This window comes from Macaca fascicularis, chromosome 8 (genome assembly GCF_037993035.2).
Source record: "Macaca fascicularis isolate 582-1 chromosome 8, T2T-MFA8v1.1".
Lineage (NCBI taxonomy): Eukaryota > Metazoa > Chordata > Mammalia > Primates > Cercopithecidae > Macaca > Macaca fascicularis.
In genome coordinates, this window is record NC_088382.1 from 46597377 (window position 1) to 46611896 (window position 14520).

Consider the following 14520-nt stretch of genomic DNA (forward strand, 5'->3'; position numbering starts at 1 on the left):
AATAGAGTGTAAATGTTTCTTATCAGACTTAAGGTTGGTCTTGATGTTAACGGCCCACCCCCACCCCCTTCCATCATGGCCTGAACAAGTTTTTCAGGTTAACTTTGGAATGCCCTTGGCAGAGAAGGGTCTATTCAGATGGTTTGGTTTTGGGTTCAGAATTTTATTTTTTGGTTTACACCATTATATCCGAACATATATAAATACAAACAAAAACTTCACCAAAAATTACTTTCTTTTTCTAATGGTGTGTGTTTTGAGACAGGGTCTCTGTCCCTCAGGCTGGAGTGCAGTGGTGATCTCTGCTCACTGCAGCCTTGAACTCCCAGCTCAAGTGATCCTCCCACTTCAGCCTTCCGAGTAGCTGGAACCACAGGCACCCACATGACGCCCAGTTAATTTTTGCATTTTTGATAGAGATGGGGTCGCATTAGATTGCCCAGGCTGGTGTCGACCTCTCTGGCTCACACGATCCTCCCGCCGCGGCTTCCGAGCGGCTGGGTTCAGGCTTGAATCACTGCGCCAGGGCTTTATATTTCGTTTTGAAAATGCTGAGATGGATGCAAAGGGCTGAGTGCTCAGTGTCCGCCAGCCACCCTCAGTTGCGGCTTCCGTCCAAAGAAGGAATCGCACTCCCTGCTGGGGCCACTAACAGCACTAACACGGTCCGAGTGACATATGCAAAGCTCGGGAACGGCGACAGATGGGAAGATGCGTGGGAGCCTGGGGGGCCCTCGGGAGAGCCGCGCACCCTCGCGGCCGACTCAGCCAGTACCCGCACCCTCCTACCCAGATCCCGGCCGCCCGCCAGGACTCTCTGGCCCGCACCTCTATGGTAGGAAACCAAGAAAACAGGAAGTGGCCTCGAGAGGGGGAAGGGAGGGGCGGGGCCTCCGAGGGGCGGGGCCTCCGCCACCACCTCCGCTGCGGACCCAGGCGAGATGGCGGCCACCGAGGGGGTCGGAGAGGCTGCGCAAGGCGGCGAGCCCGGGCAGCCGGAGCAGCCCCCGCCCCAGCCGCACCCACCGCCGCCTCAGCAGCAGCACGAGGAAGAGATGGCGGCCGAGGCCGGGGAAGCCGTGGCGTCCCCCATGGACGACGGGTTTCTGAGCCTGGACTCGCCCTCCTACGTCCTGTACAGGTAACGCCCCCGCGGCGGCCGCGGCGCGGGGCGCTCCCTGGAGGCCCGGCAGCCCCAAGACCCGCGGCGCGCGCTTCCGGCCCCAGCGCGCCCAGGCGAAGTTCCCGCGCGCCGCGTGGGCTGGTGCCGGGCGCTGGGCCCGGGCTGCTGCCGGGAGGTCGCCGCTTGCCAGGGCGGCGCCGGCGCGAGACCGCGGGGACGCGGAGCAGCGAGGTCTCGGCTTCCCTCCTGCTTTAAGCCACGCGGAAACTGCTGCACCCTGGACCGCACTCGTTCAGCTGTTCAGATGTCGCGATTCGTAAATACAAGAAATTTCCCGCTCTCTTTCACGGCCCCAGAACGCTGTGCCGCTAACAACCAGTGAATACCCAAGGGCTAGGGTGCAGTTCTGGTAGCCGGGCAGGAAACCAGGGCCAGATTTGCTCACCCTAAAAACGAGATGTGAGGCTCGTTCCCTTGGCTGGCTCTGCTTGGAGCACTGAGACATTTTCATCCAATCCATATTTTAGCGCCTCGTATCAGCCAGGCTAAAGGCTGAAAAGAGATTTGCTGCTGAACCTCTCTTAAGCCTCCCTGCATCGCCTCGTAGGTAATACAAGTGATGTGTACTGGGGACTGCGGTAACTTTCTTGCCTCTAACACCCCGTCTTTGCTGACGCCCAGTTCCATCAGTTCTTTGCTTTCAGATGGTAATGCTGATTCCCTAATTCCCTGTGAACCTGCAGAGATAATCGCCTTAGGTCTTACTTCTGTAGTTCTAGGTAAACCCATTCGATGGTTTGTTTACCTTGATTTTATGAATGAGTCGTAAAAGCCACTACCCAGATTTTTTTTTTTTTTAACTGAAGATAATGTTTTATTGATTTAAATTGGTAGCCCCATAACCCTCAAGTCGGCTCTCTGGATTGTGAAATACTCAGGTTCTCACATGACTGTGTGTGATTCCCTAGTGACTAAATGACAGCATTACTTTTCCCAGGCCATTCCCCCAGACTCTAGGTGTCACGTCTTTGGTCATGATTTCTCTTGTAGTTCTCTTTGTATAATGGACGCAGTTTCTAGCATTGGATGCCACAGAATATCTCCTGTCAATAGCTGATCATTATAGAGAAATAAAAAGTGAAAGGCGTCTCACGCCTGTAATCCCAGCACTTTGGGAGGCTGAGGTGGGCGGATCACCTAAGGTGAGGAGTTCCAGACTAGCCTGGCCAACATGGTGAAACCCTGTCTCTACTAAAAGTACAAAAATTAGCCGGGCGTGGTGGCGGGCACCTGTAATTCCAGCTACTTGGGAGGCTGAGGCAGGAGAATCACTTGAACCCAGGAGGCAGAGGTTTCAGTGAGCCGAGATTGCGCCATTGCACCCCAGCCTGGTCAAGAGCTCTGTCTCAAAAAAGAAAAAAAAATGGAAAGAATATAAGTGAAAGTGTTTAAGAGAAATTTGGTCACACTGGGTAGTTCACAGAAATTTCTGTAAGCACTCACTGTTGTCACTATACAGTTATTTTAGCATTGCTTATTAAGTAGTCATTGAATGCCTCCTGGGTGCTGTGGATGTTTTAAGCCCTTAACGTCTGTTACCTCATTTAATCCTCCAAAGACCCTTCTAAGGTTGGTAGGTAATAATATTGCCCTGATTTTATAAATGATGAAACTGAGGCCCAAATAAGTAACTTTCTGAAGGTCACACAGCTAGTAAGTGCTAGACCCGGTGTTACAACTTAGGCAGTTGTCAGATTCCAGAGCCTGCTTTCTTATTAGTGATCACCTGCGCCACCTCTTGAGTAAATTAATAGTGCTTATTTTTATCTTAAAATGTCAATTCCTAGTATTTTGTTATTCAAACGTTTTAAAAATGCTGACTCAAAGAATCTTATTAGACCAATGAGTTAGATTGATTTCTAAGTTAAAAATACTGTGAGGCCGGGCATGGTGGCTCATACCTGTAATCCTAGCACTTTGGGAGGCCGAGGCGGGCGGATCACCAGGTTAAGTTATTGAGACCATCCTGGCCAACATGGTGAAACCCCATCTCTACTAAAAATACAAAAATTAGCTGGGGGTGGTGGCGCACGCCTGTAGTCCCGGCTACTCGGGAGGCTGAGACAGAAGAATCTGTTGAACCCTGGAGGTGGAGGTTGCAGCGAGCCGAGATCACACCACTGCACTCCAGCCTGGGTGACAGAGCCAGACTCCTCAAAAAAAAAAGAAAAAATCAGAAAACTGTATACTTGCTGCAAAAACTTATAAAACTTTAAATTTGAAAACTGTTGATTAACTGTTCATCTGAGGGTTTTTTTTTTTTTTTTTGAGACGGAGTCTCGCTCTGTCGCCCAGGCTGGAGTGCAGTGGCTGGATGGATCTCAGCTCACTGCAAGCTCCGCCTCCCGGGTTCACGCCATTCTCCTGCCTCAGCCTCCCGAGTAGCTGGGACTACACGCGCCCACCACCTCGCCTGGCTAGTTTTTTGTATTTTTTTAGTAGAGACGGGGTTTCACCGTGTTAGCCAGGATGGTCTCGATCTCCTGACCTCGTGATCCGCCCGTCTCGGCCTCCCAAAGTGCTGGGATTACAGGCTTGAGCCACCGCGCCCGGCCCATCTGAGGGTTTTTTGTTTTAATTTTACTTTAATAGTTTAATATGTAAAGCATGTTGGCAAAACTTTGTCATGAAGAATCCAACCATGATTGCATTATGAGCCCTGTAAGTTACTAATGTCAATGTAAGTTTTAAAAACACTAGAGTTCTTTTTCTTCTGTATTTGAATGTAACCACTGGTTGGGAAATGTCTGTTTTCAGGGACAGAGCAGAATGGGCTGATATAGATCCAGTGCCGCAGAATGATGGCCCCAGTCCCGTGGTCCAGATCATTTATAGTGACAAATGTAAGTTTGTTTATATTAGGAAAAGGTCTGTAAGTTACACTTAGTAGCAGAATTGGAATTCACAACTATGTAGCAAGGTAGATGACAAATTTCTGTCTAATAAAAATCTGAATGACTTAAGATGAGTTAATTTTGTGTGTTTTTTTATGTATGATTTATCTTTATGATTAAAAGTTTTATTTTGCCCAAAGACTAGACATATTCTAAATAATAAACGTTACAGTATAATAGGTAATAGCTACTATGTGATTGTGGTTTTCTTTTTTTTGCTGGAGACTCCACCGCCTGGGAGATTGTGCATGTAGCACACAATGTAAATGAGTTACTGTTTTTAGAATAAACTTTGGTTGCTGAAACATCAGCATTTAAAAATATATTTTGGCAGTGAAGTGTTTGGCTCAGTTGGAATACATTTATTGATATTAAAATGAGTAGATTTTTTCTTTGACAAAATATTCTTTTATAATGTGGAAATGTAAATTGAAGGTCATGGAAATGTTAATTGTTCTTCTAGGAAAGGGAAAATGAATAAAATGGAATGATAGTTTTGTAATTTTATGTATACATATTTCTTTCAGTTAAGTCTTTACTAAGATCATTCTTTTACAAAAGCGTTTTTTTCTGATAATAAAATGACAATGTTTAAAAAAGAATAATGATGCAGAGGTTTGCCTTATTAAGTGTGCAGATATATTACTAAACTTCAGTGGAAGTAGCACAGAAATAGATAAGTAAGGACTCTAGAAATAGATCCTCACTCTATGAAAGCTTAATATGTGATAAAAAGGACATTTTATACCTTTATGAAAAGGGTGGATTAATCAAATAATGGTTGGAACAGTTGGCTGTGCACTTAGATAAAAGCAGAATTGTATCCCTATCATTCTTACGACGAAGAAGGTATTATTAGGCATTTTGTAAACCTCAGAATTGATTAAGGAAAAGGTCAGAATATATAACTGCACGAAAATGCAAAACTCTCATACGTTGAGAGATATTACATGTGAAGAGACAGTTCACGAAATAGAAATATCTATGAAGAGATATTAACCATACTAGTGATTGGAGAAATATAAACCATAACTTTTTCAGATTCATAAGTACTTATAACAGAGATGTTGGGGAAAACTAATATAATCATATGTTTCCATTGAGGATAAATTAATAACCTTTTTTGCAAGGCATAAAATTAACATTTTGGGCCAGGCTTGTTGGCTCACGCCTGTAATCCCAGCACTTTGGGAGGCCGAGGCAGGCAGATCACCTAAGGTCAGGAGTTCGAGACTAGCCTGGCCAACATGGTGAAACGCTGTCTCTACTAAAAATACAAAAATTAGCTGGGTGTGGTGGCGGCTACCCGTACCCCAGCTACTTGGGAGGCTGAGGCAGGAGAATCGCTTGAACCCGAGAGGTGGAGGTTGCAGTGAGCCAAGATGGTGCCATTGCACCCTAGTCTGGGCAATGAGCAAAACTCTCTCTCAAAAAAATATATATCTATGTATATATATATAACATAGTGAATTCTTACATACACCATGGTTAGAAACCCTGAAGGAAAAGATAAGTTTTAACCTGTCAACCATTTATAGACAGATATATCAATTTAAAACTTACACAGCAAAAGAAACCACAAACAAGTTAAAAAGCAAGCAGCAGTGTGGAAGAAGATACGTCATTTAAACAGTATCCATATTAAAACTAAGACGTTTCTACAACAGGATAAGGAGACAGTTTAATGAAAAAATGGACAAAGGGTATGAACTGGCAATTCACAGAAAAGAAAATGCCATTGGCCAATAAAATAGGAGGAAGAATCCCTTATCATTAGGAATGACACGTTAAAATGAGAATTCCATTTTCTATCCATGATTTAAGTGGCAGAAATGAAAACTGTCTTATGATATTAGGTATGAAGATATATGAAGAGCTCCATGTATTTCATATGGGAGTTTTCATATGTTTAGCCGTTTTGGAAAGCAGTTTGGTATATCTGTTAAAACTGGAAACTGCACTTACCTTACAACCTAGCAGTGTTGCTTCTAATTTAATATTCTGGGTTCATTCTGGCACATGGCATGAGAAGATATGCACAGGAGGTTAAACATATGGGAGTATATTTGTGAGAGAACTTTCTAGAGCTGGAATTACTGGGTCAAAGAGGATGTAAATTTTAATGATTTGTTGTAGAAGTTTTTATACTAGTTTACACTATCTTTAATAATGTATGAGTGAAAAATGCAAAGCCCAGACTTTGGAGACAGACCATCTGGTTCACATTCTAACTTCACATTTTACTGACTGTGTAATCTTGGACAAGTTATTTAACGCCTATGTGCCTTTGTTTCCACCTGTGTAAAATGAGGATCTTGATAGTAACTGTAGATGTAGTAAATTATTCACATAAAATAATAGAATACTTTCTGGTTCATAGTAAGCACTATATATGTTAGCTACTATAATTTGCAGCGTTTTTTTTAAAAAGCAAGATATTGGAAGCTATGCCCATCTTTTGGAGAAATGGATAAAATGTATCATTGTCATACAGTTGAATACTATATAACCATTAAGAGGATTTAGATCTATTATAACATGAACAGATCTCAGAAACAATAAAAAAGTCAAAGTTTTAGAAACTTTAAGCATGACAATATGTTGTTTATATTTTTGTTGTTGTTGTTGAGATAGAGTTTCACTCTCGTTGCCCAGGCTAGAGTGCAATGGCGCAATCTTGGCTCACTGCAACCTCCGCCTCCCGTGTTCAAGTGATTCTCCTGCCTCAGCCTCCTGAGTAGCTACACCATGCCTGGCTAGTTTTGCATTTTTAGCAGAAACGGGGTTTATCCATGTTGGTTAGGCTGGTCTTGAACTCCCGACCTCAGGTGATCCGCCCACCTCGGCCTCCCAGAATGCTGGGATTACAGGCGTGAGCCATCCCACCTGGTCTGTTTTTATAATTTTTGAATTAAAAGAATAATGTTGTTTCGTTTTACCTTTTACATTGAATTGGATTTTGGTTGTTTACCTAGGAACCTGAGGCTTTGGAGCTATCCCAGCCTGATAGCCTCCCAGTTTATTTTATCAGTGTGCATATGTATGTGTGTATGTTTTGTGTGTGTGTGTGTGCGTGTAAAATAATGTATTATATATATATACATTATATACTAGTTAACATGTTATCATTTTGTTTTAAATTTAAATTATTTGGAAACTTGGTTCTTTTTGTTTTTTGAGACAGAGTTTCGCTCTTGTTGCCCAGGCTGGAGTACAATGGTGTGATCTCGCCTCACTGCAACCTCTATCTCCCAGTTTCAATTGATTCTCATGTTTCAGCCTCCTGAGTAGCTGGGATTACAGGCATGTGCCACCACGCCTGGCTAATTTTTGTATTTTTAGTAGAGATGGGGTTTCACCATGTTGGTCAGGCTGGTCTCGAGCTTCTGACCTCAAGTGATGCACCCACCTTGGCCTCCCAGGGTGCTGAGATTACAGGCCTGAGCCACTGCTCAAATTCAACTTTTTAAATATAGTGATTAGAACCAGGTAACCTTTGCATAACTCAGAATTTTGTGAAGAGGAGTAATTGTTCATATTCTTATCCGATATTTTCACTTTCAGTATTATAGGCTAAAAGGAAAAACTGTTTCTCTGTAGTCAAAATACTTTGACACCAAATGTTTGGAATTTTCACACGAAGCAATTTTCTGTAGACACCAACTAGTTGCCCTACAATTTAATTCAGTTCTGACATTACCCAGACAGACCCCACAGGCCAAGGGATCAGTGCTGCAACATCCGTCCCACTTGAGATGCCATTGCAAGTAGTGGGTCCTCACATTACCCACATCTAATATTCTACTTGGCTATAAGTGACCCCTTCCTGTTTTTTTCTTTTCAGAGACAGGCTCTCACTATGTTACTCAGCCTGGTCTCAAACTCTTGGGCTCAAGCAGTCCTCCTGCCTCAGCCTCTCGAGTAGCTGAGATTACAGGTGCAGACCACCATACCTGGCAGTTCCTTATTTTTTTTTTTTTGAGACAGTGTTGCACTGTCACCCAGGCTGGTTGCTTGCGATCATGGCTCACTGCAGCCTTGACCTCCCAGGCTCAAGCGATCCTCCTATCTCCGCCTCCCGAGTAGCTGTGACTGCAGGCCTGGATCACCACACCTGATTAATTTCTATACTTTTTTGTAGAGGCAGGGTTTCACTATGTTGCCCAGGCTGATTTCAAACTGCTGGGTTCAAGTGATCTGCCTGCCTCTCAGTCTTTTGTTTTTTATGTAACCCAGTGCTCCCAATAAATATCCTTGGATACTTGCACACATATGGGAGTATATTTGTGAGAGAACTTTCTAGAGCTGGAATTACTGGGTCAAAGAGGATGTAAATTTTAATTATTTGTTGTAGAAGTTTTTATACTAGTTTACATTATCTTTAATAATGTATGAGTGAAAAATGCAAAGCCCAGAATGTGATGGGATCTCGTTTGCATAAAAAATGAAGGATGGAATTAGGCTATATACTTGTAGATGCATAGAATATATTTGGAAGGATACACTAGAATGAGTTAATAATGGTTGCTTCTAGGGAGGAGGATTGGGAATTTAGTGGAATGGAAATCTAGCGTGAACCTTTTTGTACTGTTTGAGTTTTCTGCCTTTGGGTGGGCATATTTTTCAGATCAAAATAAAATGTCAGAAAAACAGGTATATGAATATATTTGAATATATGCACCCCTAATTTTCCTTTTATACATAAGGTCTATGGGAGATTTGGAATCTGGCATTAACTCATATGCGCACACGTAAGCAGTAAGCATACGGTTATACATAAATAGCCCATGCTTTTTGTGGCTGTGACACTAGGGCATTATCAGGGTGGGGCCACAGCCACTTGACTCTATTTTGCTTGTTGGTATAAATGATACACAGGCAAATAAAATATCTTTATAGGTATAGTGACATTATACATTATAGTGATAATTTTAAGTAAGATGATCCTAATGTAGTTGTGTGCTCTATCTCTAGTTAGAGATGTTTATGATTACTTCCGAGCTGTCCTGCAGCGTGATGAAAGAAGTGAACGAGCTTTTAAGCTAACCCGGGATGCTATTGAGTTAAATGCGGCCAATTATACAGTGTGGTAAGTAATACACATCATCAGTATTCCCTGCTTAAATATTTTACTTCAAGTGGCTTTTCTTTTTTTAAACTGCACTTTTCTTTTTTTAAACTGTACTTTAATTTTTTTAAACTGTACTTTATTTTTTTTTGAAGGGGGGAGGGAGTTTCACTTTTGTTGCCCAGGCTGGAGTACAATTGGTGCAATCTTGGCCCACTGCATCCTCTGCCTCCTGGGTTCAAGTGAGTTTCCTGCCTCAGCCTTCTGAGTAACTGGGATTACAGGCGCCCACCACCACGCCTGGCTAATTTTTTTTGTATTTTTAGTAGAGAGACGGTTTCACCATGTTGGCCAAGCTGGTCTTGAAATCCTGACCTCAGGTAATCCACTCCCCGCAGCCTCCTAAAGTGTTTGGATTACAGGTGTGAGCCACTGCGCCTGGCCTTTAATTTGTATCAAAATAGCAATTCGCGTGTGGGTTTAAAAGTTAAGCTGCGTGAAAAGTAGCGATCTCCAGTCCATTCCCTCCCACTGCCAGTCCCACTCTGCAGAGATGGTAACTCTTAGGGATTTTTTTCTTGAATTAACCTCCATATTCTAGATAATTTGCTTAATTGTTTTTATTTTTTTCATTTCATTTTATTTTATTTTATCTTATTTTTTATTTTTATTTTTGAGATGGAGTCTTGATTTGTCACCCAGGCTGCAGTGCAGTGGCGTGATCTTGGCTCACTGCAACTTGCGCCTCAAGGGTTCAACCGATTCTCCTGCCTCAGCCTCCCCAGTAGCTGGGATTACAGGCACACACCACCATGCCCGGCTAATTTTTGTATTTTTAGTAGAAACGGGGTTTCACCATGTTGGTCAGGCTGGCCTCCATGTCCTGACCTTGTGATCCACCCACCTGAGCCTTCCAAAGTGCTGGGATTACAGACGTGAACTTCTGTGCCCGGCTTATGTTTTTCCTTTAAAACATTATTCTTTCTGTGAAAGATGGTTCTGTGAAAGATGGTTCATTCTCCACTACCCTCCCTACATCACAAATGAGCACTCAGTTTATGTCCATGCTGACACAGTATTTTTTTTTTTTTGAGACGGAGTTTCACTCTTTTTGTCCAGGTTGGAGTGCAATGGTGTGATCTCGGCTCACCGCAACCTCCGCCTTCAGGTTCAATCAGTTCTCCTGCCTCAGCCTCCCAGGTATCTGGGATTACAGCCATGCGCCCCCACACCCGTCTGATTTTGTATTTTTAGTAGAGATGGGGTTTCACCATGTTACTCAGGCTGGTCTTGACCTTCCGACCTCAGGTGATCCCACCTGCCTCATCCTCCCAAAGTGTTGGGATTACAGGCATGAGCCACTGTGCCCGGCTGCTGACCCACATTTAATAGTGTAATTACATTCCCTCTGTCATTTTTGTTTTCTTTGTACCGGTAAGTAATTTGTCTTCCAGATGCTCTGATATATGTGAAGTGTCATTTTTCTGTTGAACACAGGTCATCCTTCAGTTCCATTTTTCTCTTCACCAGTTGGATGCTACATAGCTGGTCTTCAGCTCATTTGTGTGTTAGATCCCCTGTGTCCTAGATCCCATACCTTTCTCTTTCTTGATTCACTTTCTCATTTTATAGAGCATATCATTGAATAGAAGGATGGAAAATAATTTTTGAGATTTATACAATTAAAAATCATTAGTCTCCCTTCAACTTTAGTAATAAAATTCTAGATTGGACATTTCTTTCACTCAGCATTTTAAAACTCTTTTTCTGTTTCTCTTAGCTTCTTTTCAGCTTGAGAAGATTTCCATTCCTTTGTTTAAAACTTTTCTTTTTCTCTTTATGTTCTGGGGATTCTTCTGTGTTCTTCTGATAATTTCTTCTCTTTCCTCTGTTTTCTTTTTCTGAAATGCCTTTTAGTTCTATGTTGTATCTCCTGGATTTTTTTTTTTTTTTTTTTTTTTTTTTGAGATGGAGTTTCAATCTGTCGCCCAGGCTGGAGTGCAGTGGCGCAATCTTGGCTCACTGCAAGCTCTGCTTCCTGGGTTCATGCCATTTTCCTGCCTCAGCCTTCCGAGTAGCTGGAACTACAGGCACCTGCCACCACGCCCAGCTAATTTTGTTTTTGTATTTTTAGTAGAGATGGAGTTTCACTGTGTTAGCCAGGATGGTCTCGATCTCCCGACCTCATGATCTGCCCACCTCAGCCTCCCAAAGTGCTGGAATTACAGGCGTGAGCCACCACGCCCGGCCTTCTCCTGGATTTTTCTTATTTTCATGTTTATGTTTTTATTTACTTTTGAGATATTTCATCAATTTTATTTTCTAACTTGTATGGATTTTTAAAGATTCTGCATACAGTTTTAATTTGGGGGAGCTGTTTTTTTGTTCTCTGAATTTTTTTTAAAATGCATTGTGTGTGTGTGTTTTGTTTTTTTAATTTCATGGACGTGAGATCTTTTCATCTCTTTTGTTCTCTTTCACATAAATATTTTTCTCAATGGTTGGTAATTTTTGATTTTCTCTTTTTGCGTATGAGAGAGACAGGAAAAATCCTGATTGGAAGCCTTGTATGTGGCAGGATTTATCAGTTGGAGGGCTTCACTGTGAAGTTACTGAGTGGGGGATGTGGCTGTGTTGTAGTGAAATCTCACTTGTCAGTATTTAAGTCTTTTCTCTTGGACAGTGTGTCTCTCAAAGAGTATTAAGTGGTTTATTGCCTCAGTAATGTACATTTGACTGCCATAGTTCTGAGGGGTTAGGCAAGGGAAGATGATAGGAGAGTCTCACTGTTTAGGATATCAACTTTTTGCTTTTTTGCAAATCTTATCCTGTTGCAATTTGAAATAGAAACTTTTTTTTTTCTAACTTTGTATATCAACGTTTTAAATGTCCTTATTTCCACCCTTTAACTCACCCTGCCTTCCAATGTGCCTTGTAACCCATTCTGCTTCAGATTTTTCCAGAGAATAAAGCCACTTGTCTCCTGCCCAAGACAGGATGTCACTTCTGCTCAGGGTAGTGGGAACGGTCTTGGCAACCAAGGACTCTTTCTATAGACTTTCCACTGCTTTTAGTCCCACCTTTGACCCTCAGTTTTGGAAATATGTCATACCTCTGACTTCTGGAATTTTCTTAAAGTCTTATTCTATTTTTTAGTCAGTTAAATCTTGTCTATCTGCTTACACTTCCCATAGTGTCGTTGACCTCTTCCAGTTGCCGTGGTGTCTTTGTCCCTGATTCTCTTTGTTCTTGTGGGTTTATTCCTTTGTTGTCATTTTACTGGGGTTTTATTAGGGAGTGAGAATAAACTTGTTTACTTAATCTACCCTGTTTAACTGGAATTCTCAGTGTGTTTCATCATTTTTGGAACTTAGATTACACTTAAAGATTTCCTGTGAGTTTATTGCTGTTTTGAAAGAAGCAGTATACCTGGAATCAATTACCGATAAAAGCCAAGGGCTTATATTTACATCTGGGAAGTCTACTGGTTTTTTTTTTTTTTTTTTTTTTTGAATAATAATGGGGAGAAATACTGTTGTCTCTCCTGTTTAGCGTTTTATTTTACTTTATTTCTATTAATTTTTTTGAGATGGAGTCTCATGCTGTTACCCATTGGAGTACCGTGACATGATCTTGGCTCACTGCAACCTCCGCCTCCCGGGTTCAAGCGATTCTTGTGCCGCAGTGTTGCAAATAGCTGGAATTACAGGTGTCTGACACCACACCCAGCTAATTTTTGTATTTTTGTTTGTTCATTTGTTTGTTTTTTGAGACGGAGTCTCGCTCTGTCACCCAGGCTGGAGTGCAGTGGTGTAATCATTGCTCACTACAACCTCTGACTCCTGGGTTCAAGCGAGTCTCCTGCCTCAGTCTCCCGAGTAGCTGGGACTACAGGTGCCTGCCACCAAGCCCAGCTAATGTTTTTGTGTTTTTAGTAGAGATGGGGTTTCACCATGTTAGCCAGGATGGTCTCAATCTCCTGACCTCGTGATCTGCCCACCTCGGCTTCCCAAAGTGCTGGGATTACAGGCTAATTTTTATATTTTTAGTAGAGATGGGGTTTTGCCATGTTAGCCAGGCTGGTCTCAAACTCCTGACCTCGAGTGATCTGCTGCCTCGGCCTCCCAAAGTGAGTAGTTCATTTTAAAAGCTAATAAAATTAGGTCCTGGAATGTCCCTTACTATATATTGAGTTAAAAATTTTGAAGTAAAACTAGACCAGAACTAACGACGTCTTTAGGAAAATTGTGTGGTGGTGGTGGTGGTGGTTAAACCCCACCTATGGGGAATTTAAAGACAAACTTGTTTCATTTACAAGTAGCATTTTTGTGGTGGTTCTAAAAGTAAATATTTTGTTAATGTGTATAATAGAATTAATTTCTTATATGGATAATGTATCTACACGAACAAGGTATACTGTATAGGGATAGAAATGTCTTTGATTCTCATGTTATAGAACACTGGTGACCAGAGTAGTACCTGAATATAATTTTAGTTGGTTGTCTGTCATTACTTAAGAATAAGAAATTTACTTTTCTTCTATCTCATACTTGTTACCTTTCACTATTTTTTTCTTTTTGAGACGGAGTTTCGCTCTTGTTGCCCGGTCTGGAGTGCAATGGCATGATCTCGGCTTACCGCAGCCTCTACCTTCTGGGTTCAAGTGATTCTCCTGCCTCAGCCTCCCAGGTAGCTGGGATTAAAGGCATGCGCCACCTTGCCAGCTAATTTTGTATTTTTAGTAGAGACGGGGTTTCTCCATGTCGGTTAGGCTGGTCTCAAACTCCTGACCGCAGGTAATCTGCCTCTCAAAGTGCTGGGGTTACAGGCATGAGCCACCGCGCCCGGCCACCTTTCACTGTTTTTACTAAAAGGGCTTGATTTCTTCCAGTGACCAGATAGTCGTATGAATTTGGACACTCACAAGCAGTTAAATTGTTAAATTTTTTTTTTTCTTTTTTTTGGGGTGGAATCTCCCTCTGTCGCCCAGGCTAGAGTGCAGTGGCGTGATCTTGGCTCACTGCAACCTCTGCCTCCTGGGTTCAGGCAATTCTTCTGCTTCAGCCTCACCGAGCAACTGGGACTACAGGCGTGCACCACCATGCCCAGCTAATTTTTTTTTGTATTTTTAGTAGAGACGTCGTTTCACCACATTGGCAAGGATGGTCTTGAACTCGACCTCATGTGATCCGCACACCTTGGCCTCCCAAAGTGCTGGGATTACAGGCATGAGCCACTATGCCTGGCCTATATAATTGTTAAATTATACAGATTACCTGACAAAAATTTATCTAACTCTATTGCTGACTTTTAGCTGTATTTGACATTGTTATTAGGCAACTTCTGTGGAATAATGCGACTTTGGATGTTTTATG

The 14520-nt window shown here is 42.3% G+C and overlaps 1 protein-coding gene across 5 annotated transcripts in view; it reads left to right on the plus strand.

Annotated features, from left to right (window-relative positions):
- The first annotated feature begins 934 nt into the window (after positions 1-934).
- Positions 935-14520, plus strand: part of FNTA (farnesyltransferase, CAAX box, subunit alpha) — a 30393-nt gene continuing 16807 nt past the window's right edge. For 2 of the 5 annotated variants that reach the window (XR_012416413.1, XM_065519172.1), the window contains exons 1-4: positions 935-1141; positions 3941-4026; positions 9052-9166; positions 10265-10345. Coding sequence is in view for 2 of the 5 variants with exons in the window: in XM_065519172.1 (XP_065375244.1) it covers positions 942-1141; positions 3941-4026; positions 9052-9166; positions 10265-10345 (482 nt within the window). In the remaining 3 variants the exon portion in view is untranslated. Of the gene's footprint in view, positions 1731-3940; positions 4027-9051; positions 9167-10264; positions 10346-14520 lie in introns of all 5 variants that reach the window. The other 3 variants (XR_012416414.1, XM_005563241.4, XM_073998749.1) reach the window with 2 other exon arrangements.